At 30.1% G+C, this 27768-nt stretch overlaps 1 protein-coding gene across 1 annotated transcript; it reads left to right on the top strand.

Annotated features, from left to right (window-relative positions):
• The first annotated feature begins 1288 nt into the window (after window positions 1-1288).
• LOC117910805 (diacylglycerol kinase 6-like) lies at window positions 1289-27260 on the top strand. Its single transcript, XM_034824955.1, has 10 exons — window positions 1289-1445; window positions 1521-1661; window positions 4236-4321; window positions 5136-5208; window positions 13509-13557; window positions 17076-17148; window positions 23423-23497; window positions 25017-25083; window positions 25218-25334; window positions 26968-27260. Exons 1-10 carry the CDS (start codon window positions 1437-1439, stop codon window positions 27157-27159), a joined length of 882 nt encoding a protein of 293 aa, XP_034680846.1. The 5' UTR covers window positions 1289-1436; the 3' UTR covers window positions 27160-27260.
• The last annotated feature ends 508 nt before the right edge of the window (window positions 27261-27768 follow it).

Here is a 27768-nt window from a genome sequence, read left to right as displayed (position 1 = left end):
AATTTTAAATCTATTTTTTATTTTCTTTAATTTTTTTTCCTTCAACTCTTCCTCTTTTTTTTTTTTTCTCATATTTTCCCTCAAATTTTTTAGGAACCAAACATAACCTTAAATTTTTAGTTTTGAAAATGTCAAATTAATGTTTTCAATTTTTCCTTTTGTAAACTCACCTTTTCCGAAAAATTGAAAATGAAAATATAAAAAGAATGTAAACAAATAGGACTTCCCATTTTTTAATATTTTTTAAGCACAAGTTGCTTAAATTAAATCTTTATAGCCTCTTACGTATATTTTTGGTTTTTATTTACTTCTCACCAACCTGCCTAACAATATGTGATTTAATAGAATTTATATAATTTGTCCGTCCATATAATCATAAATTGGACAAATAATTTGGTTTTTGTTTTAACGTAGCATAAAAATTGCTTTTGAAGTAAATCTCATTCACAACACAAATATTCTATTTTAGTATTTTTCATAAATAAAATAAATATATATTTTATTTATTTATTTTTCGGACTTTTCCCTAAATATGTCATTAAAACCAAGCTTATTATTAGTTGTTGTTGTCTCACAGAATTTGTAGTTGGACCTAATTTCAACTTTTACCAACTTTGGAAACAAAATGTTATTACGATATTGGATATTTTCATTATTATTTTTATTTTCTTTGTTATATTTTTTATTTTAAGGTATAATAAAGCGTTTTAATACATTTATAGTTAAACATACAAAATAAATTAATATCTAAAAGTATAACAACTTATCATAATTTATAGTCTAATAAAGAAAGTAAAATATTTATACAATATTTTCCAAATAACATTTGATTTCAAATAAACGTCATGTCATATTTTGTTAATATTCATATATATATATATATATATATTAATATTTTGGATTCCATAAGATTTTTTTCCTTGTCAGTTCTCTTAAAAAAATAAAAATTGAAAATGTACCTTTTTAAAAAAAATGAAAATCCAAATATGCTATCACATATGGTTTCCATTTTTTAAAATAAATATAGGAGTTCCGGTTTCTTAATATTTTCCTTTAAAATTATTTAATTTTATGTGAAAACCATTTTAAAATTAAATATGTATAAAATCTTTTTAAATATTTTAATTAAATCTTTAAAATTGTTGTTACAGGTATTTTTATCGGGGTCTACTAGATGTGGCGGTGTTGGTGTTGGTCAACCTTGAAGATGATGCTATATTGGGAAATGAGCTTTTGTTATCGTGGCGTGCCACCTCATTTGATCAAAATATGGTTTGGTTTTAAAACATAACCTTTTTATATTATGATAAAAGATTCATTTAATGAGATAGTTTGCTTTTCATCATCAGGTGATCGATGTATCAAAGCTTCTTCTTCATGATGTATTCAACAAAGTCCATCAATATATATCATCTTCATGGGGATCAACTATTGGGATGATAATAGTAAGTTGAGTTGCAATCACTTTCTATATATTCTATTTATTATATCATATCTTACCATATACATATATTCACCAGGTTTGGAGTGGGGATGCAATGGCTAATCAACTCATGCAAGTAATCATGCAAGTAGTCAGAGATCTCAAACGTGATTCAAATCCACCAATTCTCTTATTACCTTTGGGATCAAAAGCTAATATTTCGTTTTCACTTGGATGGGTAAGTTAAAATCTGCATCATATATTTCATAGTCATTTACGAAACTTCTATCTCTAACGCCCGGTGTAATTCTCATACACCTTTTTGAGTTTAGTTCTCTTTTATTTTTTTTCCTCTTCCATATGAAGAGCCAATTAAATTTTAATTTGTTAAGTAAAACGAGCACTTCACTTGCAGTAAAACATGGTGGTTACTTTATGTGAAAGAAATTAATTTTTTTTTAAAACTTGTTTTAGTTGTTGTTTAAATGAAACTCTATTGTTAATTGATTATGTTAAAATTGAATTTCTTAAAGGCGAAATCTTTTCTAGTAGTTATTTAATATAATAAAATTAGAATTCCAAATAAATGATACTTAATTTATTTATAAGAACTATTTTTGCTTTAAAGAATTAATGAAAAAAAATAAAAAGCATCATTATATTTCTTTAAATATTTTTGATAAAAAAATAAAATGATGATGAAATATATTATTTTTATTTACTATAAGCTGTTTATTGTGTATAATATCTTTTTTCTGTTTTGTTATAATTTTTACTCAATAATTTACTTTTATTGATTTTCTTCTTATATATTACTTAAAAAATATTGTAATAAAAAATTTGAAACAAAGGAAAATAGTGAATAGAACTTCTTTTAAAAAATTGAAAAAATAAATTTAAATTATTAACAAATTACTTTCTCAAACTTTCTATAGTTTTTTAGGAAAATGTTTAAAAAAAATTCATAGTATTTCCTTTTTTATTTTTTTCTATTTGGTTTTTCGTGGACGAAAAATGATTTTTCTTAACTTTCTTTTTCTTTTTCTAATATTTTTTGAGAACCTAACACAATCTCAATAGTTGTTATTAAAAGAAAAAAAAATTATGATGACACAAATTAAATAATTCATCATTTTTAATTATTTAATATTTTATGAGATACTTTAAAGGTAGAGTTAATTATACTTAATTATAAATCTATAAATAATTCAAGTATTATTTATAATTAAATTAATTAAGATGAAAAACAAAGTAACAAACATTGTGGATTTATAAGAAGAATATTGAATCTTATTTTAAATTAAAATTTGACTTTTTTTAGATAAATTTTTTATTATATAAATTAAAAATAAAATTACAAATAAAAACTGTTTAATTAATTTTATTCTTATAATTAAAATTTTGAGGTTAAGACAAAGTAGTGAATGAATGTTTGATATCTTTTTTCTTTTTTATTACTTTCGACGTAAATGATAGTTAAAAAATAATCCTTAAAATTATGTAGAATATAAAATGACAATTTTTTTTATATATATTTTAATCACATCATGCAAAATTTTATTATTAAATAAAGATTTAATTACTTCATTCAAACAATATATTTTTAAATTTTTAGAGATAACATGATAAATGTAAGTAATTTTAAATTTGTACAATTTCATTATCAAACAATCAAATTACATTCAACGCTTAAACATAAGATAATAACAAATACTTTTCATTTTCATTAATTCAACACTATAATTTCAACATCAACGGTGTTTTGTACCTAATTTTCAGTTTTATCTATACTACCTAAATGAAAGGAAGGTAAATTTCTTAGAAAAAACTTAGGAAAGTATGGTCTAAAGATCCCATACTTTTAAGCATATTTTGTTCCTTCCTCCATTTTCCTTCCAATAAATTAGAACTGATTGAGTTTTAAGCATATTATTCATACTGCATTCCTAAAAATTTGATACTTGCAATTTTATTCTATAATTTTATATTTATTATTATTGATCCATCCAACAAATGATGATAATATTGTAGCTAAAGACATTAAAAAATCCAATAAATTCAATCTTTTCAAACAAAGAGAATGCTAAGCCACTAGAGATTGATTCCAGTTCTTACATTAGAAACCTCAAAATTGTTCTTTACATGCTTTAAATACATTGTAGTTTCTATTAATAGTATTCTTGCAAAAAACGATTAAGCCTTAAAATATTTCATGCTTCATTAAATAGATTTTTTTTCCTGAAAAAAAGGCTTCCAATATTTGAGGTCTTTCAATCCATCCACAAGATGACTTGACCAATATTTAATGAAATTTGTAATATGAAGGTGTTGGTGCAATAACCTAAAGATAAAAATAATTACATGCATATATATAAGGTCTTAAAACGGTTTGATGCCACCAATATTACTTATATATGCATGCATGTGAGAACAAGTTTAATATACCATAGAGAATTTATTGAGGAAAAAGAAAACAAAGATGTCTCTTGACCCTTGAAACATCTCATATTTGTTGGCTTTTAATATCTATACTTGAACTCTAAACCTTATTCCACTATTTATCCTTCACGTTTTACATTTCTACGTACTTGGCATGAATTTATGATTAAATTCACAAACTTTTCCTTCTCATATCCTAGAATATGTATCGAGATATTCTATCAAAAATTGTTTGCTTCACCCATTGAGCCATCTTCACATTGAAGAAGGCTAAATAAAACATTTATCCAAGGGGTGGAAAGGAATATTGATTACATAATGCAATGATGAAGTAGAAATCACATGTATGTGACAATTACTTGTGAACTTACAGGAGAATCAACCACCAGGAACAGCACCTAAGCATATGGTCGAATTATATATAGAGTTGTTGGGCAAACCAGAAAAGGATATAGACAGGTAAACATTATGTTGACACTTTTATGTTTGAAAGTAGATTTGAGGTTACTAGCTTTGTTGACACTTTTATACCCAAATGCTAAACATTTAATAAATCTAAAAGGATCTCATAGGCTTTTAACTAAGTATGATTTTTCTACTATTGTTGAGCAAGCCTTCATTAAAAGATTATAGGTGGCTAAAAAATAGCATGTTCCGTATCGTCTTTTATGGTTATCAAAAACTCCTAATTTACATCAGCCCAATTTTAAAACTAAATTGAAACGCAATCACACACCATCTCTCTCACTCCTTGGATCAAAGATACATAAGTTTAGAGACATAATAGAAATCTTCAATAAATTCAAATACTTATTGAAAGTCAAGGAATTTAGGAACCATTTTTTCTACAAAAAAAATCTTTTAAAATGAATAGAAAACAAGGCCTACATATGTAGCACTTAGGTGACATGGCTTTATTTAAAGTTTTTATATGTTTCTATTTTAGATCCTATCCATTTTGTCATTATTTAACATTAGGCAGTTGTGTGTTATGAATTTGATTATAAAAGGCTTCTTATATCCTATTCACAAATTATTTATTACTACATTCCTTAATTAATTTCAATTGTTATGATAGTAAGTAATGTTCTATTTCCAAGTTGAAATGAAAATTGATTTTGGTTGTCCTTTGAGGGCTTTGACTATTTTTGCACCATTTTTTTTTTACCCAATGGCTTTTGGCCACTCTTGCTTTGTTTGTTGAAACCTCTCAACCTTCCTTAACATTAATATAACCTCATTTTAGTTATACTTTTTCTTACATGTGTTCCAGTTGGGGGATTGTAATGAAAATGAAATCTATTCCAGAAGGTTTTCCTACTCTTGAAGAAAACTCGCAACCTATGGTAATGTTTATTGAAATGCATTTTTCTTTAATTTACACAACCATATCTCCTTTTGATTCTAAAAAATATCAATGCACTCATTAGTCCACTAATTAAGCTTGAGGATCCTTATTCTTTGTTTTTATTTGGCTTTGTAGTTTTTCATATATAGACTTGTTAATTATCACATGCTTAACATAGGATTTTAACTCTACTTAAAATTCTTTCAAATCATACCCATACCATCTATTACCTAATTAAGAAAAGGTATCAAAGTATGTTTTGAAGTAAGAGTTATATATTGCTCTAAGTTTTGGTGGTGGTAATCGATTGCTAGAAGAAATTTAATCATTTAAAAAAATATATGTTATAAATTATGCACATTATTGCAATATGTCTAAGTGTTAAACGAGATCAAAGAAATAAAAATTGCATTCTTATAAAGTATGTTAGAAACACAAAGATAGGCTAGGTTGATTAACAAATCAATAATAGGATAATACAAATTCAGTTGAAAATAGGAATATATAAAATTGATAATTCGTAGATTGATGAGCAAACGATTGAAGGAAAAGCTTATATTGGAGAATACAAAGTGACACACACCATATGGGAAGTAGGTGCTTGTTAGTGGAACCATCTATTTATGTCATCCTTGCTTAGATAAGTGACTTTATGGTTGGTGTTATGGATAATTTTAATGTTAAATAAAATGGGTTTCCTTGATGTAAGATACCTAGAGATGTGATGACTAGGTAGTTGATCATGTTAAAACAAATTAAAATGATCTTACTATATGTAGGTAGTTCTTACGTGGTAAAAAATGTGTAAAACAAGAAGCTATGGTAGTATAGTGGAACCAATTGTCTTCCACTTGGATGGTTAAAATTGTAAGTAATTAAGATAGAAAAAAAATGTGAATTGAGGCGATAATGATCAAGTGATAAGGTAAATAAAATGCATATTTGAAAAGTGGCAAAATTGATTGAATTTGAAGATATAAAAGTTGTCCAAATTCAAATTTTATCAATCAAACAAAAAAGCTTCATACTTGGAGTTAACTAGAGATCAATCTCTATTATGATTTAGGTCATCATTGTAGGAAATCATGAATCTCTTATTCATTCCCTACCCCAATTTCAAGTTAGGTGTATGTATTTCTTCCTAAGGATCTAGATACTAGAAATGGAAGCAAAAGATACAATTTTTAACAAAAAGGTCTAGATTAAAAATGCTACACTTTAAAGAACTTTAATATTTGGATATTAACAAATCTAATCCATGCGGTGAAAATGAAGATGAATTCTCCGGAAGTCTCGTACACCCAAAATCTTCCACCTGATGGCTTTAACATGATCTTGGCATTTTAACTGATAAGAAGGTATGAAGGATGGAGGTTGTTACTCTTCTTTCTTTGGAGGTGGAAGACAACTCTCTTGAAAACCTTAGGCCCTAAGGGGGTATTTATATGGTTCCTTAATTAGGCTTAAGTGATTTAAGCCCACTAAAGGCTTGGGTTACTTGATCTAGCCCAAAATGGGTTCTAATTAATTAATTAACCTTATGGTGCCACCTAATTAATCAATTAGTCCAATCCCGATACTTTGCTCACTAACCCCTGTGCAACCTTGTGTAGTTACCAAAATTCCCTTATGCATAAAAGTGAACTAAAAGTCAATCCAACCCTCATAGATTGTGCCATCAAGGTATATAATCTCAAGTAGGGACCACTAGGACTTATAGGATAGTATTGGTGCCCTCAGAATCCAATTATGAAGTTAATTCAACATCCCATTACAAAGAATCAGCTACACTCCAGTACTTTATGTAAATAACAATGAAACACTAAGTGCTCAAATTTGTGACTTGTTATCCATTGCGTTCAATCTCCTTATGAATAGGTGTTCATAGTCTAACCAAGTAAACACTATCAACTTTTCAAGGCTTCCTTTACTATCCTTGAGTTATAGATCTTCCTATTGTGTGTTCAATTGACATATCTTAGCTCTCAAAGAGCTTAAATCAAGTTCAACTTAAGGAACTACGACATAATTTACATAGACACACATCTTTAGGATCACCCAAGGGGACACTCTATGTCAATCCCATGAAATATCATATTGTCTTTATTAAGAATACCTATTGCTACTGACTTCCATCAATTGTGACCCAATCCATAGGAAATATATAATCAATTTATGATCTCATCCCTACGTTAAAGCCATTATTAACTTTACCACAAACTCAGTATTCTCTCAAGGCTGAGAAACAACATGATGAAGCAATTTGGTGAAGTCATGACAACTTAATAGCTTTATATCATGGCTTACCATAGGTCTTGTTCAATGTGTAACCATATACACTAGTGCACTCACCTTGGAAAATCCATTTCAATGGCTAAAACTAACAATCTTTCCAATTAGGAGGTAGTGTACTACAACCTCTAATGGATTACCTAGGTCCATGAACTGGTTGTGAACAAGTCATTTACTTGCAAGGAACCTGTGACTTGGATCTTTTGTACAACTCCTAATGCACCCAAGTTACATACATTGAAAGAGATGCAGGTCATAATACTTACAAGGTATAATGCATCAAATGGAGATAAATAAAAGTGAACTAGAAATTTATTAATAAATAATAAAATTCAAAAGTTTATTACATCATGTCATGCTTTTAAGGGTTTTATCCTAACAATTATGATCTATACTTTATCAATCTAGGTTAAAGACATTAAAATCTCATTTAAATTGATATATGATTTAGCTTTAAGTTTATATCAATTTAATGCTCAAATTGGATCTCTTAGTTGCATGGATCAAGAATACATAATTAGTTTAATTCATCTTCAACCACCCTTCCCATATATCCTATAATGAAACTACATAATTTCACCAAATCTAACATTAAGTATTCGGTGAATCGAGAAAGATTACATTATATTCCTTATTCTAGGCATATTTTCTTAAAATAATCAATCAAAAAATTTAATCAAGATCACCATCCATTCATAGCTCCAATTAACCAATTCACCATGGATCTTGACTCTAGTTCTTTTCTTCTCTATAAAAGTGAAAATTAGCCACTCATTTTTTGGAGATCTAATGGTACAAAATATGTTTGACTCTAAAGAAAATGAATGAAAATTGCTAAGAAAGTAAAATAAAAAGGTATTTCTCCAAATGAAAAATTATACAGCTCTCTCAATTACAAAAATGGCTAAAAAAATCTTGAATGACAATTCTTAACTCCTACGTATAGTGATTACAATGAACACATGGTACAAAAATAGGTGACTAATTTTTTTAGCCCATCAAGAATTTTCCAATTATGCTAACCCAGTAATGGAATGAGCCTTTCAATTTTAAATATGGAGAATTAGCATTGAGTTGAATTCTTCTCACATGGTGGATTTGATACTCATATGAGCATGCAAGGCTCTATGGAGAATTCATCATTATGACTTTACTCAACCTTTCTTTGAATGAGTCTAATGCGAATAGCACATGAGAATGTAGCTGGATTACACCAATTTTGTGGCTGCTCGAATAGGGATTTAAAAGGCTCACATAGGTGTTAAAAAATAGTGTGAAAATAATGCTCAATGATGGCCTTTTATGGAGCTTCGCATAGGCATTCCAACCATTATAAAACCAACCAAAAGCATACAGATTATAACTTTGTTGGCATAATAATCCAAAGATTCACATGGGTATTCAAAATTGGTTGTTTCTCATTCAAATATAGCTACAATTCCCTTATCAAATTAACTATTCATACAAACTTCCAACCATGAAATTTCAACCTTTAAAGTTGCTTAATGCATGAAGTTCCCAACCAAGATTGGATTCTTCATTTCCTTCCAAAGATCAATCTCTAGCCTTTCTCCAAATTCTTAAATTCATCACTCCCTATTGTAATTTTTGGATGACACCAAGATAATAGGGGTACATGCTCTTTAGATCCTAAGGCTACTAGATCTAATAGATAGTGAAAGCAAGGAAACATAGATCTAGGTGTTATAAAAATTGTACCTTTGGATTTGGATGTTCCCAGATCCTACTCTAGTTGATGCAATGATCTTAAAAATCTCGTGATCTTCCACCTGATGTCACTATCTTTGATCCTTGGCACATGTGTAAAGTGGCTACACACCTTAAAGAGAGAGATAAAGGGAGGCTAGGTTTTTAGAAGACTACTAGTCTCAAAGTTAGCGTCTAACCCTAAAACCCAAGGGGTTTATATAAACTCTTCTATGGGCTTAAGTAACTTTGGCTTAACTTAAGCTTGGGTCACTTAATCTAACTCACTACGTCTTAATTAATTAATTAGCCCTAATGGGCTTTAGTTAAGTAATTAGCCCAATCCAGAAAAACCTAAAAAAATTAATCATAAATTCATGTGCAACCTTTCTCTTTTACCAAAACTCTCTTATGTATACAAATTATTAACTCTCCATAAAACATCAAAACTTTGGGCTAACAAAGACTATAAGCTCGAGTAGGGACCATTAGGACCCATAGGAAAATACTATCCCTCTCAAAATCAAATTTCAAAATTGACTCGACATTTCACTAAAGAAAGTAAACTGCACTCCAATATCGTATGATATTACATCGAGATAAAAATTGATTAATCCAATTTAATCAATTTCTTGAGTTCATGAACTACTATCCACTAGGTGTAGACTCCACATGAACTGATGTTTATAAGTTAATAAGGTGAAAGTTATCAACCTCTCAAGATTACCTCTATCATTATTAAGTCTCAAATCTTTCTATTATGTGATCAACTGACATACTCTAACTCACAAAGAGCATATATTAAATTCCACTAAAGGATTTACTATGACCACATATTTCATGATTACAAATCCTTAAGATCATCTAAGTGGACATATTTTCTTAGACTTATTAGATATCATGGTACATATCTTGAGAATACCTATTGTCACCTGCCTTATCTTGGAAACCCCAAATTTATCTATTCCCGGTTCAACCTTGGTTCGTCCCAAGGAGGGGCTAGCCAAACTTTCCCAATGATGGCGCCAGTTTTTGGTTTTGTCATGAGGCAAGTTGCCACGGTTCTGTGTATGTTAGGAACATCAGTATGGACATTAAGTACAAAAGGTTACTTGTTAACAACACCAATTCTCCCATTGGGAATGTTCTTGGTTTAAACAAAATCTAGAAATAATTTTCAATACACTTTACAAGTTCAAATTTTAAACCAAGGTAGTCATTAAAACTCCAAACTCCCGATAAATTGTTGTCCATGGTCTAAAAAGGTAAACCCATTAAGATTACCTTTCCAATCCTTGAGTTACAAATCTTCCTATTATGTGATCAATTAACTCCAATGAGCATATGTCAGATTCCACTAAAGGAATTACTACGACCATATATAGATTTCATGATCACATATTCTTAAGATCACCTAAGGGGACACACTGTCTCAATCCTATGAGATATCATGGTGCCTCTATTGAGAATACTTGTTGTTAACAACCTTCATCAATAGTGACCCAATCTATAGGGATATATGACCACTTTAGAGTCTCACCCATAGGTCAAAGCCTCCTATTGATTTTAGCACAAGCTCAATATCCTCTCAAAGTTGAAAATCCATACAATCTAGTAGCTTGGTGAATCATTAAAACTCGATAGCCTTACATCATGATTCACCCTAGGTCTTATCCAATGTGTAACCATACACACTAGTACATTCACCATGAGAAACCCATCCAAACGACCAAGACAAGTCATCATTCCAATCAGGAGGTAATGTACTATAGTCTCCACAAGATTGCCCAAATCCATGAATCAACTGTGAACTACTTATCATCTTACAAGAACCTATGACTTTTATCTTATGTGCAACTCCTAATGCACCCAAGTCATGTATAATGTAAATTATATGGGTTTAAATGATCAAATCAATGTCAATGCATAAAAAAGATAGTTAGAGGAAACTGAAGTCTAACTTTGTTATATCATGTCTTGCTTTTAAGGGCTCAATCCCAAACTAACCCAAAAAAAAGATTGAGCACTATAGAAAGAATATGTTCCACAATCACATCACCTCTCTATACTATCTCATAAAATAGGTGGTACTTTCTCTCTATGCATTTTATTTTTTAGTGGTATTTTGGTTCTTTAAATTGTGTCACTACCCCACTATTATCACATAATAGGATCTTAGATGATACAACCAAGAGAATTAGCCCTAATCCCATAATGAAAATCCTAAGCCAAACGATATCCTTTGTTGCTTTAGAAGTAGCAACAAATATCACTTAGAGTGTAAACACATATCTAAAGGTAGACCTACGAGAGTCCTCATTAAACTGAAAGTCTAATTCCCGATACCCAAGGAATACCAACTCAACGCATGACTCATAAACATATAATCCCTCATTCTCATAAGATACTTGAGTATATGCTTGACATACGCCCAAAAGTCTAATCCTCAATTAGACTAATATCAACTTGCCATTCCTACAACAAAGCAAATATTCGATCTAGCACATAGCAACACATACATAAGCCTACACATTGTAGAAACATAGGGTACTAGCTTAATGCAATTTATCTCTTCATATGTCAAAGGCGCTAATCCTAAGAAAGACAACTCTAAACTTAAGGGTAGAAACCCTTGGAGTCTTGTATCATGCACTTGATCAAATGCTTGTCAATGTAGGTGATATAGCACAATTTTCCCATTCTTATAGTCCAAAAATACTTCAAACCCAAGAATATATTGTGCCATCTTCTAAATTTTCATCTAGAGATGAGTAGAGAACCAAATCTTAACTGATGACAATATCCTTATATCATACCAATGAGTAAATTGTCATCTATCTGCAAGATCTTAAAGCACCATCATGCTTTCTTTCGCCTTCTTGTACACAGAAGGCCTTTTGCTATGAAAATATTTGGTTACATCATAGTGATGCTAACATCAAGATAATCATTCAAGAATGCTATCTTGATATTCAATTGTTGTATCTCATAGTTGAGATACACTGCAATGGATGGCAAACACTCTAATGAATTTTAGTATAACTACTGGTAAAAAGGTTTGTTATAGTTGAAAGAATGTTATCAAACTATAACTTTAGCTACAACCTAGCCACATAAAACTCAGTCTTTCCATCTACTTTCATATGGGTTTTACCTCTTCCAATGCTTCTATAGGAACCTAAACTATGTTAGAACACAAATATTTTAACCATCCCTTCATAGCTCCTTGCCATAAGTGAGCACTAATGCAACTCACTACTTCATCATAACCTGTGGGATACAAAACTCCTACTATGATGAGGCACTTGTGTACTAGAAATACTGAGAATGGAATGTGCTTATACCTTTATATCCATAATATTCTATGCAATGTAGGACTACCTTTAGATCCATAGTATTCTATGCAATGTGGACTATCTTTTAGTGTTTTCCAGTCTATATCTTTCTTTGCCATATTCCTTATCATATTGGAGCACATGTTTCAACTCTAATCAAACACTTTGTCTCAATCTCATGAGATATCATGATGCCTTTATTAAGAAAATGTACCTATTGCTACCAATTTCCATCAACAGTGACCCAATCCATAGGGAATATATGATTAGCTTATGATTTCACTCATAGGTCAAAGTCATTGTTAACTTTACCACAAACTCAGTGTTTTCTCAAGGTTGAGAGACAACACAATGAAGCAACTTGGTGAAATCATAACTACTTGATAGCCTTAAGTCATGACTTATTATAAGTCCTATCCAATGTGTAACCATACACACTAGTGCACTCACCCTGGGAGACCCATCCTGATGATCAAGGACTAGTCGTCCCTCCAATTAGGAGGTAGTGCACTACAACCTCTAATGGGTTGCCTAAGCCCACAAACCACTATAACTAAGTCATCTACTTGCAAGGAATCATGATTTGGATCTTCCTTGCAACTCTAATGCACCCAAGTCACATATAATGCAAGAGATGCAAGGTAGAATGCTTATAAGGTATAATACATAGAATGAGGATAGATAAAAGTGAATTATAAATTTATTAATAAATATTAAAATCCAAAAATTTATTACATCATGTCATACTTTTAAAGGCTCTATCCTAACATTTACTAACATGATAATTAATTTTGTTAAACCAAACTCTTGAAACATCAATGAGAATTGATTCCCTAACTTAATCTCAAATCAGGAAGAACTATCCTTTAGCATATTAATCATTATATGCATTAATACTTCAATTGGATGAAATTTTATTTAATTTTTTGTAGTACTGATACTTCTTGTAACAACATTTTTTTAGGAAGCTGACAAAGAATTTCATGTAATATTTTGGAACTACTTTATTATCGGTAAGAACTTTATCTTACTCTTTTTCCCTTCTTTTATAGGTAATATATTTATTCTCTATTAAGATTCATTATTATATAGATGCATTTATGAAACATTGATTTGTATTCCAAAACTTTAACTATTATCTTGTTTTCTATATATGTTTCATGAGACTAAGGACAAAAGTTTCCTACTATCTTTTTTATGTTGATTCATTCACTTTTTATTTTTTAAATTGCCTATTAATTATGTAGCTATTTAGTTATATTTATATTTAATTATATACAAGGCTTACATATGAAGAGCTGTAGAAGATAACTTTTGGAAGGTAACATACAGATTGTTGTTTTATCTTTTCAAATTTGATAAAAAAAAAAAAATGCATCATTTTAGTTAACTTGATTTTTCTTAGTGAACTAAAAATAGAAAAATAAATCATATTAGTTGGTAATAGTGAGCATAATGTTATGCCATGGGAAATAGATTTAAAAAAATATCTAAAGGAACAAGTGATGAATAATGGGTTATCATATGTTAAGGTCAAAAAATAATTTTGAATGTTTAGTCAATTTCAACATTGTTTGTTCAATAATTATTACAACATTTTTTATAAAGATTTGAGCTATTTTAAAACCTTAAAACTTATTTATCCATAATAAAAAAATTAAAAAGATTATAACATTTGTCCATTTTATTAAACTATATCCAATACCAATTGATTTATGCATTAGTACAATTATTGGTAATGTTATATTCAGCCATCCATGTAGAATCTTCATCAATGTGTGAGATAATTCAATATTTAATGATGACTACAAGGAATGAAATTGTGGAGTCCTTCCTCCCTCATTTTTTGTATTTCATTCTCTTGATTCTTAGATAACATATTATGGACTTCCCCATGAGCTTGGCCATTAGACTTTTAGTTTGAGAAACATTATGGAGGACTTCTCTTGAAATACAAAACTTGATCTATGAAAAAACATTAATTTTTCTTTGTTTTTTAAACCCATCAAATCTATTAGCTTAAAAATCTTGTGTGCTCATAAGGACCAACTATTAAGGTGAAACTTCATTAAGGAAAGATTCATAAAAAAGACTGGGCATGAAATTGATCTTTGACACACATGGTTCAAAAGAGTAAGGATTTGTCAAATTATAAATTAGTGATTCTTGTGACCTATATGCCTTTGAGTTTGATGCAACTAGCATATAATTACGTTCTTATACTTCTAGTTCTCTAACATCCTTCATGGATGCAACTTTCATTTCTCAACTAAAATAAGCCCTATGCTCATCTTAAATACCAAACCTAAGACTTTGCATATTAATTATCAAATTAGATATTAGCAAATCAACCTTTTTTATAGAAAGCATTCATTAAATCCAATAGGTATTAAATATATTTTGTCTTAGCAGAGTCATAGAGTTACTTTTTCCTTTTTGAGATCATGAGAATTGTGCATCTTAAAGTAGGGATAATTATTTACCTCATCATGGATGCATTCCTCTATTTTTTTTTCCCTTAAGAGATCCTCCTCCTCTTGATATCAGGATTTTAACCACTTATATTTAATCTAACATTTGACATTGAAGTCAAGAAGAATAGAACAAGTATCAAGAAAGAATGTATATTATCTTCAATAGTCACCATCCCCACCTTAAAGGTCGTAAAGTCAGTATTTATATCTACTTCTCAAATCTACAAACATCAATAAAATATCTAAAATATTGAACAATATACAAGTACAATTCTCTAAAACAAAATAACAAAATAAACTATTGCTATCAAAAATTTTAATACATCATCATTGTGGTAACAAAATTTCGATGAATCATATCATCTTTCAAGTGCTTGTTTTAAAATGTGTACTATGTACTGAACATGGTTTCAAAATTTCTAGTGTTGGTATAAAAAATTGGCAACTTCAAAAGTACCATTCCTCATGACTTTCTCAAGTTTCTCATACCTCAAACACACCTTAATAATCACAAATTACTCCTTAAAACACCATTTCATGGAATCAAGCTCAAAAAGAAAAATTGCATACTTGTATCAATATTTTGGATGAGGCATCAAACTAGTATTACAATTTCGATAATTAGGTGAAGTAATTTGTTCCAAATATTGTTCAATGAGTATGTTGTTGAAGTGGGTATTGAATCTTTGATACCAAGTCTTACTTGCATCAAATTTGTATCAAAGTGTTGTCAATTGTAATTGCTAAATAATACCAAGACTTGATATCTCTAAGGCCTCTATTGAAATTTTGATGAGTCATCTCATGTATCAATTTTGTTTCAATATAAACCATTGGGCTTCGAAATTCTTTTGTTAACAATCCTTCCCTTCACAATTTTCAACATCAAAATACACCTTTAGGTATTGATTTGGATTTAGCATTTCAACTATGCCCTTTTCCTTGCCTTTTTCATATTTTCTTATGGATCCAAGCTTCTCCACCTTGCTTTCATCATTCTCATAACTCTAAATTGTCTTTGATACTTCCCACCAAGACTTAATCCTTTTTTTTTATTTTGCATTCTACACTAGATAAACATATTAGTACTTAAATTGGAACATAGCATATGTTTATGCAAAACAAAATGATTATCACTTAAGGTATATAAAAATTCATTTTTAGCATATATAAACATTTATTTGAGTGATAATCAATATGTTTTCTCTAATATACTAAATAGTCATCCAAGTGTTTAATTTGAGTTCTCATCATTGTTCCAAAGAAACTCTATTTTTTTCTTAGAAATGTTGTGAATTATGTGGATTATAGAGAGTAAATTTTCAAAAATGTGAGTTCCTAAAGTACTTGAGTTTAGGTTCAATTTAACTAGCATATATTTGTATTCTTGTGTTCAAAGGTCTCACATAGATTATCGCTTTTTGAACATCATTCCCCATCCTTTAGGGCTTACTTGAATTAGTAAAATCTTATATTTCATTGCCAGAAACTTTTATTTAATAAATCATATTTTTGTTACTCAATCCTATAATTCAGAAACTATAAACTTTGGTTGATCCTAATAGTTCCTCATCTAGGATTCATTTAGTAAATAATATAATAGGACTATTCATTTTTCTCTAAGTTTTTCAAGGCTACTATGCATACTTTCATATCACATTTGACAATTTTATGGCCTAGTTTGTTGATTCCTTTGGATCGTTTTTTTATTCTACTTCAAACCAATTATTCTATCTATGAAATATTTAGTGGATTTTTGTTTCCTTAAATTGATCGATATCATGTCTCATTATATTCACCTCATTTTATCATATAGACTTGCCGTCATATTTTTAGAAAACCATTATTTGATATTTTAGAAGTAAACATTCAATTACTCATTTATTGCACTTAACATTGTATGTAAATAAATTGTATTTTTATACTAATTTCTTTTTTTTTCCTCTACATTATTGCATTATGAGTTTTAAGATATTCAACCAAAACTGCTAATTAATGAAAATCAAGCCAAATTAACTTGGATTACATTGTTGATTGATTTAACATGTTTATATTAGGATTGGATATTGAAGATTTGTCACAGAAAAATGATGGATGTTGTGGTAGTTGTTCTTTGACGTCTTGGCCAAGGTGATTGTTTGATAATGATATTTTCAACATTTACAAATAATTGTATTTGTCTTTATTTCATACTTCTTATAATACTCTACTTAGATTAGATTAACAATTATGTGGCTGATCGAAGTTTACTTGGTTTTGTTAAGATATGTCTTAGATATATGTTTGTTTTGTAAATTAAAAATGCATTAAATTATGATGTGATATTATCCTTGAAGGTAGAGTGAGGCTTGAGAGAAAGAGAGAGAGAAAGAGAGATTTCATTATATGTATTTCTTTATTTCCTATTCCTTATGATGTTCTAGTTAGTTCAAATTAAGATTTTGAGATATATTTAAACATATGTTTGTTTGATGACCAAAAAGTACTTTAAATTTATGTGTAATCTTCTTCTTAACAAGGGATAGAAGGGAAGGAAAAAGAAAATAATGTGAGAAAAAAAATGGAGTGGGAGAGAGAAATAGAGAGTGATTTTTTATTATTTATGATAATGAAATTCTAAACTAGTCAAAAGAAAAAAAAAAAAGGATACTTTTATTTGATATTTGGTGGTTCATGGTTGCTTGTGACAAAAGTCAAAATAAAGATAATAAACCCTTAAATAAGCATTAATTTTTTTGAATGTGTTTTATCTAGGTACCTCTACTTATCTTTGGAATAATCATGTCTTCAAGTATTGGATTATGTGAGACTTAAGTTATGCCATCTTGAAGACCATTTCATCTAATTCGAAAACAATAGTATAGGATTTTTCATAGGGTTATTTCAGGCCATTAAGATCAAGCTAGTATCCTTGGAATCAATCCAAATAAAGAAGAAGACATGTTTAACATGAACCCTCCCAACTGATAGGGTGTTAGAATTCACCTTAAGATGGTAAATGAAAAAGTCAACTCTTTTTTGGTAGTTTCTTCACTACTTAGAATCCAAATATGTAAGGAAGTAAGGCTTATTATTTGGAAGATAGTCCAATTTAATAGTAATAATTTGATGTTGTAGGAGATGGTCTAAATGGGTCAAACCATATAAATCATTGCATCCTTTATGATTATTATTTTTTTCTTTTTTCTTTTTTAATGTAGCGCACAGGGTACAAACTCTTTAGTGATGAGGATGTCCTTTATGGAAATTAATGAACTCATAGAGAAAATATAAAATGAAATTCTAATATACTTATATGTTATCAATAGAGTTAGGGAGTTTATTAACCGCTCTTAAATAAGTATACTATATGGTAGAGTCCCTAAATATAAAAAGAAGTTATAGATAAGAATCTTAGTGAGTTGAGTATTATCCACGAGGAGATGGCCTTAGAGGTATAGGGGAAATGGAAAGCTTTGAAAAGTGAGCAAAAATTTTAAGGTGATTGTGTCATTCAATTGTTGACCAAAAAAATGTTGATAAATTTTCTTAAAACAAGGGGAAAACCTAGGTGAAATTAAAATGAAATTATATTTGAAAAGATTTGCGAAAGTTCTAATGATTGAGGGATCCCTTTAGCTCCTTTACTTTTATGAAAAGACCCTCAATCAAATTAAGACAACTTAGATTACCTACAAGTATTCTCAACTAGAAGGTTTTCAATACAAGCTATTTTTAACCAATCTAGAAGTCTCACACTTGTGAGTTACACCTTTATATGTATCCTTAAAGTTTCCACTACTTATTTGTTTGTTAAACCATTCCTTTAGGAGCTCAATAAGAGTTGTCTTACATTGAAAATGGATTTTGACTAATATGCACTTGAGATACTCTTAAAGAGGCTCCTAAACTCAAATTTTTAGGCATCAAGAACCAATGTTCTAATCAAAGCAAGGAAGTCTAGATTACAAGCTAAGTTTATCACCAAACACCTAAGATTTGAGAAACACTTCATGGACAAAAGAATGGTCATAAGGGTCTCTTTCTCCTAAACTAGATTGCCATATGCAATGGGATGTCGTCACCAACTCTAAAATACCTTAAATAAAATACCACATTGGGAGTGTGTTTATCACCTATCATGCACCTAATATGTGATTTTAGCCTTATTAAATGCTCAACTTATGACTTCCATCACTTATAAATATCACTAAGCCAATGATAAATTGTTTCTATTTGAAAAAAAAAATGTTCAATCTTCAAATATATAGAAGAATTATGTTGAAGACTATCTTCATCATTTCAATTTAATAACCATTATGGTTTTAAGGAGTATTGTTGTTGATGCCCATGAAATATGGCAAAAATACTTTTTCAATGGAGAAAGTTAAAAGCTAATTTTGAACTTCAATTAGTTGAGAAAAAATTGTCTCAAAGTAGAAGGCATAGGTGATTTTGGTTGCTAAAGGGAGAATATAAAAGAAGAATTATCATGGTGAAAGTAAGTTTGGATCAAAATTGATGTCTAGAGAAACAAGTACTTCAATTATTATAAGAAAAAATGCATCATGAAAAACTATGTAGAGCACAATGGACATGAGAAGGAAGCTTAATCAGTTATATTGAAGAATCTTCTCAAAAGATCACAGAACCTTGCCTATATAAAACGTTGCATATCTAAGGGCACAAAAAATATTTAGGTATACTTACAATTCAAGTCTTGAATCTTAAGTAGTATCTTTCATGAAATCTTACTCTACACCATTATAAGACCAAATATTTTAGCAAATCAAGTTCAATATTTGAATAGTAAAACATCACTAGTCTGAACTCCCCAAAGTTGAATACTTGCATCCACTAGTCATTTATGAAAATAAATCTAGAACATCTCTCTTCACAAGCCTTTAGGCAAATTCATAAGTACCAAGTTTGATGTTGCTACAATGTCTAAGGATTTCATTTTGTTACTCTAAGAATGGATTATGAGATTTTTATTTCTCTTTGAAAAGAATCCTTTCCATGTCTTTTGTCTCAAATTGGAAATATAAAGAAGAATTAATAAATAGGGGAATATAACATAATTATCTCTCAAAATTAATATTTGTAGGAAGGGGTTTAATCTAAAATAGAATTCTAGATTTTTGAAGATTATAAAGTTTGCATCATTTTAGGTTGGCATGAATTAAGAAGCTTGTGTCATCCACTATTAGATTGGTTAACCTAATTTTCTTGCAAGATTGACAATGAAAAATGGTCATTAGTCAAATGGTAAAATCTTTTATTCTATCAATCCAATCAAGAGCTTAATCAATAAGGATGATTTTTTATAATCTTATTTTTATCAATCCTAATTTAGTTTTATTTGATGGAGGATTTTTTATTAGAAGAAGTTGACCACATAGATGTAAGGTTCAAGTTTGGATCCATTTTGGTGACTAGATATGGCTTTAAGGACAACTTAACGTGGTGGAGATAGAATTTGCCCATGGACAATAATGGTTCCATCCTTCTACATTGAACCAAAGCAAGTCTTGCAATTTATATATCATTCTTTCTTAGCAAGCTTCCCAACCCAGTCATTAAACCAAGACCCTCAAACCATCCTATTTTACTTAGTATAAGGAAGAGGTAAGCTATCTATCAAGATGGACCAAGACCATGTTAAGGACTTCAAGCTTTATTATCGAGTGAGATGGAACTAAAACATATAGTTTATATGTTCTTAGTCACCCTTGAAAGAAATGTAAAATATGAGTTTATCAATTGAGTGACTAAATTCTTCATGATCCTTGTTGTGAATGTATCCTCTTGATGAGGTAACTAGGTGCTTACTTTTCATGGCCTCTTGGAAAAATGTTGATTCATATAACCACTTTTTTGAGAAGTGATGAGGATGATAATTGAAGGAACCCTTGATGGAGTGAGAAGGTGCTAATGAGACCCAACTAGTGAAGGTTAATTAGGAGGATCTAACCTTGGCATGCAAAGTACACAACTAGGATTATGGGATCGCCATATATGCATGTCTATGTTTAATTATATCCTCATATATATATATACAGACACAAGCACATGTTTGATTCATGCCTAATTGGTGTCTCAGTTGATTCGTGTCCAGCTGGTGCTCCTTGATTGAGGGATTAATCAACAAAATTTATAACCTATTACACCATATACTAGGGTAGCAAAGACAAAGCTACTATAGCATAGTGGCTCTAGGATCGTTCACTGGGATGGGTTTTCACTTCACAAATGATATTAATTCAAAGCTGAATTGGTGCCTTTTCATTTCAAGGTTAGCTTTAAAAGAAAACATAAAGATGTTTGAATGAAAAAGGCTCGGTTTTAAGCTAACCAAGAATAGTAACTGATTTTACTTACAAAGAAAAGTGTTTCTTGGAGTTTCAGATCACTAGGCTCAGATTCCTTGTACAAAAAGGAGAGTTCCGGTCACTTGTTTCTTTTCCTCGCATTAGAGAATTAACATATAGTTCCTTCTCCAACCGGTGTTGTACAGATGCTTCCCATTAATGGGTTCAAACATTAAATCCCTCTCACTGATGCAACTTGCAATGGCTCATACCTCTCACCTAGCACTTGCCATTCAAGGTGATCTTTAACCTTGGATTACCCGTCACAAGCTCGCAAGAGATAACTAATGGATGTCTCCTTGGAGTCCAAAAGCTTACCAAGTGTTGGCAATTCTAGAAAATCCTACCTTCAAGCCACCTCCTAAAGGCTCGCAAGGGGTAAACTAGTGCATCTCCATGGATGGAGATCACTTGCCTTACCAAGTGTTGGCCCAGGTGATTAAAAGGAGTTTTAAGTTAACTAAAAAGATAAAAACCATTAACGGTCACTCTTTCTCTTCATTAAAAACTAAAACAACAAAACTTCCAATTTATGCATGTGGAAACTTACCCGGATTTCTTCACTCCAAGAGACAAAGAGCCTAGCCTCTCATCCTCTAAGGAAAAATCCTCAGAGTTTGATTGGCTAGAAAGAAAACTAAAGAGAAAACAAGAATATATAGGAAAAACAGAGCAAATGCTCTGTTCGTTGCTTACATATATGATATATATCTATGATGGATCTCTTGGAACAACCTCTTCTGAGAGTCACCCCCTGAGAGTTTATATAGGAAGGTAATTTACCCTTCCTTGGATACTTCCTAGCTAAGGAATTACATGAGTGGCTGAATACAAGGAGCAAATGGAAATTTAGACACAAAAATATCAGAAGAAAAGATCTAAAAGAGTCGGTGCACAACTATCGGGAAGCTTCAGGACCGTTTCGCAGGTGAAAATGAGGTCTGCGAGATTTTGCAGATGCATAAGAAGGGCTGCGAAATTTCTTTGCAGCAAAAGGCTGATTCAACACCTTTGTGAAGCTGGCTTACATCTTGTGGTGTTTGGCTTCCATCGCGGCGTGAAGCTTCAGGGGAAATCCATAGCACTGTGCAAAAGTGTTGCGAAATATCTCGCAACAAAAGGCTGATTCCGCAGCACTTTTCTGAATCCTTCCTTCAACTTGGAGCAGTTATCTTCCAAAGGCTGTAACTTCCTCATTTCAGCTCCAAATTGCACACGGTTTGAAGAATTGGATTGTTGACTTCCTAAGCTTTCAAATGACATATAGCATGCATAAATTGGACATCAGGAAGTGCTCCAAAAGTGGCTGCAGTGACTGTCATCAAGAATGCTCCATGACTGATTCCTCTTTGCTTTTCCTTGCATTCCGGATTTGCTTATGGAAAAGGGCTTCAAAGCTTTGATTCTTCATGCTTCTGAGCTTTCCATTGCTTGCCAAGGATTCCATAAAACTCTCCTCAATCTCAAAATGCTTTGGTGATCAAAATACTAACAAAAACACCAAAACTTACACAATTTGATTAGAATTGATTGAAAGGGGCCTTAACATGCTAATTGGGTTAAAAGGTACTAACTACTACTCAAAAGTGTTTAAAAGGATTAATTAGAAGCTATCAAATAGCACTTTTTGAGTAGTAATCAATGTTCATGTATGTCGACACTTTACCTTTCACTTTAAATTAATTATATTATTAAAACTCAAGATTGAAGTATTAAAGATCAAATTTACTCTTTTCAATTTACAACTCATGTTCCTGAAACAACTACCCTCTCCATGTGTATCTATTATTGGAAAGTCTTACTTTAACATTTTTAATAAAAAAATTTGACTTCACTTTAATGATAGTTTGTTCATAGCTTATGTCAACATAGGAGGTTGAAATCTTGACTTGTGCTTGAATTCATAGTTATCATTGTGCTAGGATATCTTAATTTGAAGGCCATCAAATAAGTTGACTTTTGGATTGTTTTATGTACTTAAAAGGAATATTTAATTTTACACTAGCATTTTGTTTTGTTATTTATTTAATAATGTGAGGAGCATGAGAATGCAGGAACATTGTTCTACCTATCGGTATTAAAACTAAAGATGAACAAGGAGAGTGGAAGGAAATAAGCATACCACACAGGTAAATATATTATGTTGCTATATTCTAATTTATATTTTTCAATTAAACTTACTTGAACTATAGCTTCCACACTTGGTCACATGAAAGTGTAAATGGATCTAATGAGCTTACATTTCTAAGTGCCTTTGTAGTAGAAGATAATGATTGAATAGCTACCTAAACTCCATAGCATAAGGAGAATGATAATAAGATTAAGATGAATTACTATGTTTAGCCACTTTACCTATAGATGATCTTCATGAACCTTCCAACAATTCCCTAAATTGAGATATCAAATTTGAAAGAGGTTTGGCTTGAGGAGAGGGATGATATGGATAAGCACATGTAATGATTGTAACATTACTAATGCCACACAATTAAGCATGCCTATTTAGTGCTTACAATGTAGTCAACCACCTATAGACAGTTGAAAGCATTTTGAGTATAATAACAATGTCTTTTATCTCTTAAGTTTCTGCCATAACCTTGAAAAGGGATTGGTAATCTTGTTAAGTATTTTATGAAGAAGAGCACTCTCAAAATTAAAGAGGATATCAACACACAAAAAATAGTGTTGTGTTAATTTTGTACATAGTTATTCCAAGTGTTTTCAAAGGATCATAAGTGAACTTAAAAACATTCCATTGAAATATAATTAAAATGGTGGTAAAATTTGTACATGTTGAGGTCATCCCCATAAGGAAGATTATAAAAAATAAAAATAAAAATAAATCAATTGTTGAAGTTTGGATTCATATATAATCTAGGAAAATCATATAGGAAGTATTTTTGCATGTTTGAGATAAATTCATCATAGTTTGACCACCTTATATTAATGTTTGAGGGAAGCACTACAAATTTTGATGATTGCACCTGAGCAAGGTGTAAATTGGTTTTTAATAGCATGTCCAACAAGTTGTGGAGTAAGGAGATCAATAACATGTGTAAAGAAGGATTCAAAGAATAGTAATAGTGTCCATATAATAAGATCTAATATTAATTTTTCAAGGCCATGTATAGTTTGATATTCAAGTTGTTCATATCATCTTTAGATATGATAAATTGAGGAAGAAAAGATAGCACTCTACTAACATAGTCATCAAGGTCATAACCTTTGAGTGAAAATCTAAGATTGCCCCAAATGATGAATTTGATTATCTAGCTTGATTGATAAAAGATATATGATGTTGGTATTTTAAAAAGGATGATGACAAGTAATAGTAGTAAAAATAAAAAATGACTATTTGTTGAAAGAAAACAAAGAAGTGGAAAGAATAGTTCTAAAAAAAAGTATATTATCTTAGAATGACTTTAATATTATCATAATAAACTAATATTGAATCCCAAAAGCTTAAGTTGTTAGATAATAAACCTCTTAGTTGTGGAATGTAACCCAATCTTTATACCATTATAACTTCCCAATATTAAGGTAACAAAGGTTTGTTGTATGTCATCTAAAGCTAAGAATTTATTTTTAGGTATTGTCTATATGGGTTGTACTTAATTAATCATCATTGTTACTTCTTTCTCTTATATGTAGCACCAGGTCAATCATTTGCGTTAACTTGCCTTGCTTTCCAGATAGACCAAATGTAAAAAAAAAATATGTAAGTTCTTTTTCTTAAATGTATTCTTTTATGTCTAAAAAGAAAACTAATTTTTTAATGGATGCAACAAGCCAACTTTATGATTACATCATTAGAACTTTCACTAAAGAGACAAAGTTTGTTTTGATGCACAGAGAAACTTTAAAGATCCTTTTGTAGATGATGGGCTTCTTGAAGTTATTTGTTTTAAAGATGCATGGCATGGAAATGATTTTCTTCCTTCCAAAGATCGAGGGGAATGTCTTGTGCAGGTTAGTTAGAATGCATCTATATTTGCCTTAAACTTGGAACTAGGTAATGTCTTTAGTTGTTTGAACTCAAGGATTCTTACAAAAGAAACTTACAAATATGAAGTATTAATCTATATATATTTGGATACTCACATTGGTACATTAAATAAGCAATCAGGTAAGAAAACAGGTGAAAATTTATTATGGAACCCTTAAGGCTAACCAATAATATTACTATTTGAAAGAAATTTTGTGTTTACTCTTGATATAATGAAACTACCTAGAGGGGGTGAATTGGTAGCCCCTGAATTAATCCTCAAATTTTATTTTTTATTACTTGCTTAGTTTCTTCCTTTAGATTAGTTTTTAAGCAAGAGAAAAAAATCTCATGCACAGATAAATAAAAGTGATTCTAATAGTACACAAGGTATAACATTGAAAACCACCTAGCAACCTACTAGATGTAAAAGCCACAGGTGGTCTTAACTGCAAATAATTCACTAAATATGAGAAAATTGTACATAGTTTTACTTAACCCAATACACCTACTCCCTAGGGTCTTAGATCAGCAACACCTACACTTAACTTCCCTAATGCAACACTCCTCTATGTTGCTTAGTGAATCCCTTGAAGCCTTTATCAAGGTTGAAGTAATTTGAATTCATACCTTTGTTGAAACCAATATGTACTTTCAAAAGGGATCTTGAAAGATTTGAGAGTTGAAGGATGAAGCTTTGAGATGACAACTACTCTTTTATGGTTTTTCTTTTTGGCTTAGAATTTTCTTGAAGTCCCATAATTTTCAACAAAACAAATTCTTTTATATTAAAAATACCCTACACTTTCGTTATGAAAAGTTTCCTAATTGTAAAATTTTCTAAAAACCCTAGTAACCAATTAGGAGAGTTTTTAATTTTTAAAAATATTCCAAATCTTTTTAGAATCAAACTACAATTTAGAAATAAACACAATTTTAAAACTTACCAAAAATCAATTTTTGAATTAAAAAAACAGTAAAATCGAATTAGAAAACAGAAAGTAATTTTCATCCTAATTTCTTGTATTAGTCAGTTCAAAAGTTGTACGAACCATATATACATTCTTGCCTCAAATTAGATGACTTTGTACCCTCCTGAACTCAATTCTATAGAAGCATGAAGTCCTTTTAACCATTAAGATCCAAAGAAGTAAGTTGAATCTAATCAATAAGAAATGGAACAAAATTGCCAACTAACTAAAATACACAAACATTGTGTGTTTATATTCTAGATTGCCAACTTCTACACCCATGTTAACAAGTTAACTCATAAGTTTCAATTGAAATACTGCTTAACAAAAATAACTTGAAGCAAACAATTTTTTCTATGGTATATCCATCAGTTATTTATGTGTGGAATAACCCATAGTTTGCAAGGATGCACCATTGATTCAATGATGTTTACAACAATTTTCAATTATAGTAGTGTTTAATGTTACTCGAATATTTGTTATTAATCACATGGTTTCATTATAAACAAATTCATCTCATATGGCAAATATGATCTTATTTTAGTTTAGGGAATTTTCTTCTAATTTTTATTATACCATTACAATGCTCAAGACTATAAATAAGAAAATTCATTAAGATAAGTTCTATTTTTGCTTTCCAATTTAGGTGGAAACAATCCGCTTTGAGCTTTACAATAGTGCAGTCAACAATATCCATATGAGCATTGACGGGAATAGATGGAAACTTCCTCTCCCTATTGAGGACGACAATAAGGTGATTAAGATCTATCATTCAGGAAAAACAAAGGTGTTAGTAAATTCCAACTCAAGGTGCAAATTCAAATCGCTTGATGAGTGATATTGAATGTCTTCCAAAGAGTTGAGCGGTGTTCTCAGTCCATGCCAGAACAATCAAATTGTATTACTTTTATAGTGAGTAAATATTTCATATAATTGCTATCCAGTTGAGTAGATTAAAAATATTTGTTTTCATTTCATAAATTTTAATAAAAAGAACTTTATTTTTTTTATCCTTAATTATAAATATTTATACTTTATATACAACTCTAAAAAATGATGGGAGTTTTATAAAATAAAATAAAAAATAAAAGATATAGAGTTTCATTTTCCATTAAAAATACTACCATAGAAACACTATAAAGGCGTTTGAACAAATCACAACTCAATAATGGCATTAGAGCATTAGAAATTCTTGAAAAGAGGCATAGCCAATAAAATTGGTTGAGTCGTTAATTGGTCATGTCTCCAATTTGGTTCACTTGTAAATCCATTTTTAGCATTTACCATAAAATCCGAGAACTTGTGAATTGTAAAACAACTATTGGTGTACCATATGTAATTTGGTTAAAATTTGTATAATTGGGAGTAGAAAATCTGTTCTTAACACTATTAACATAAAGCTAAAGGTTTTATTTCTTATCAATCTAACCTAAGGTTTTAAAAAAGG

The sequence above is a fragment of the Vitis riparia genome, unplaced genomic scaffold, assembly GCF_004353265.1.
Source record: "Vitis riparia cultivar Riparia Gloire de Montpellier isolate 1030 unplaced genomic scaffold, EGFV_Vit.rip_1.0 scaffold868_pilon_pilon, whole genome shotgun sequence".
Lineage (NCBI taxonomy): Eukaryota > Viridiplantae > Streptophyta > Magnoliopsida > Vitales > Vitaceae > Vitis > Vitis riparia.
This window is presented reverse-complemented; position numbering and strand designations above follow the sequence as displayed.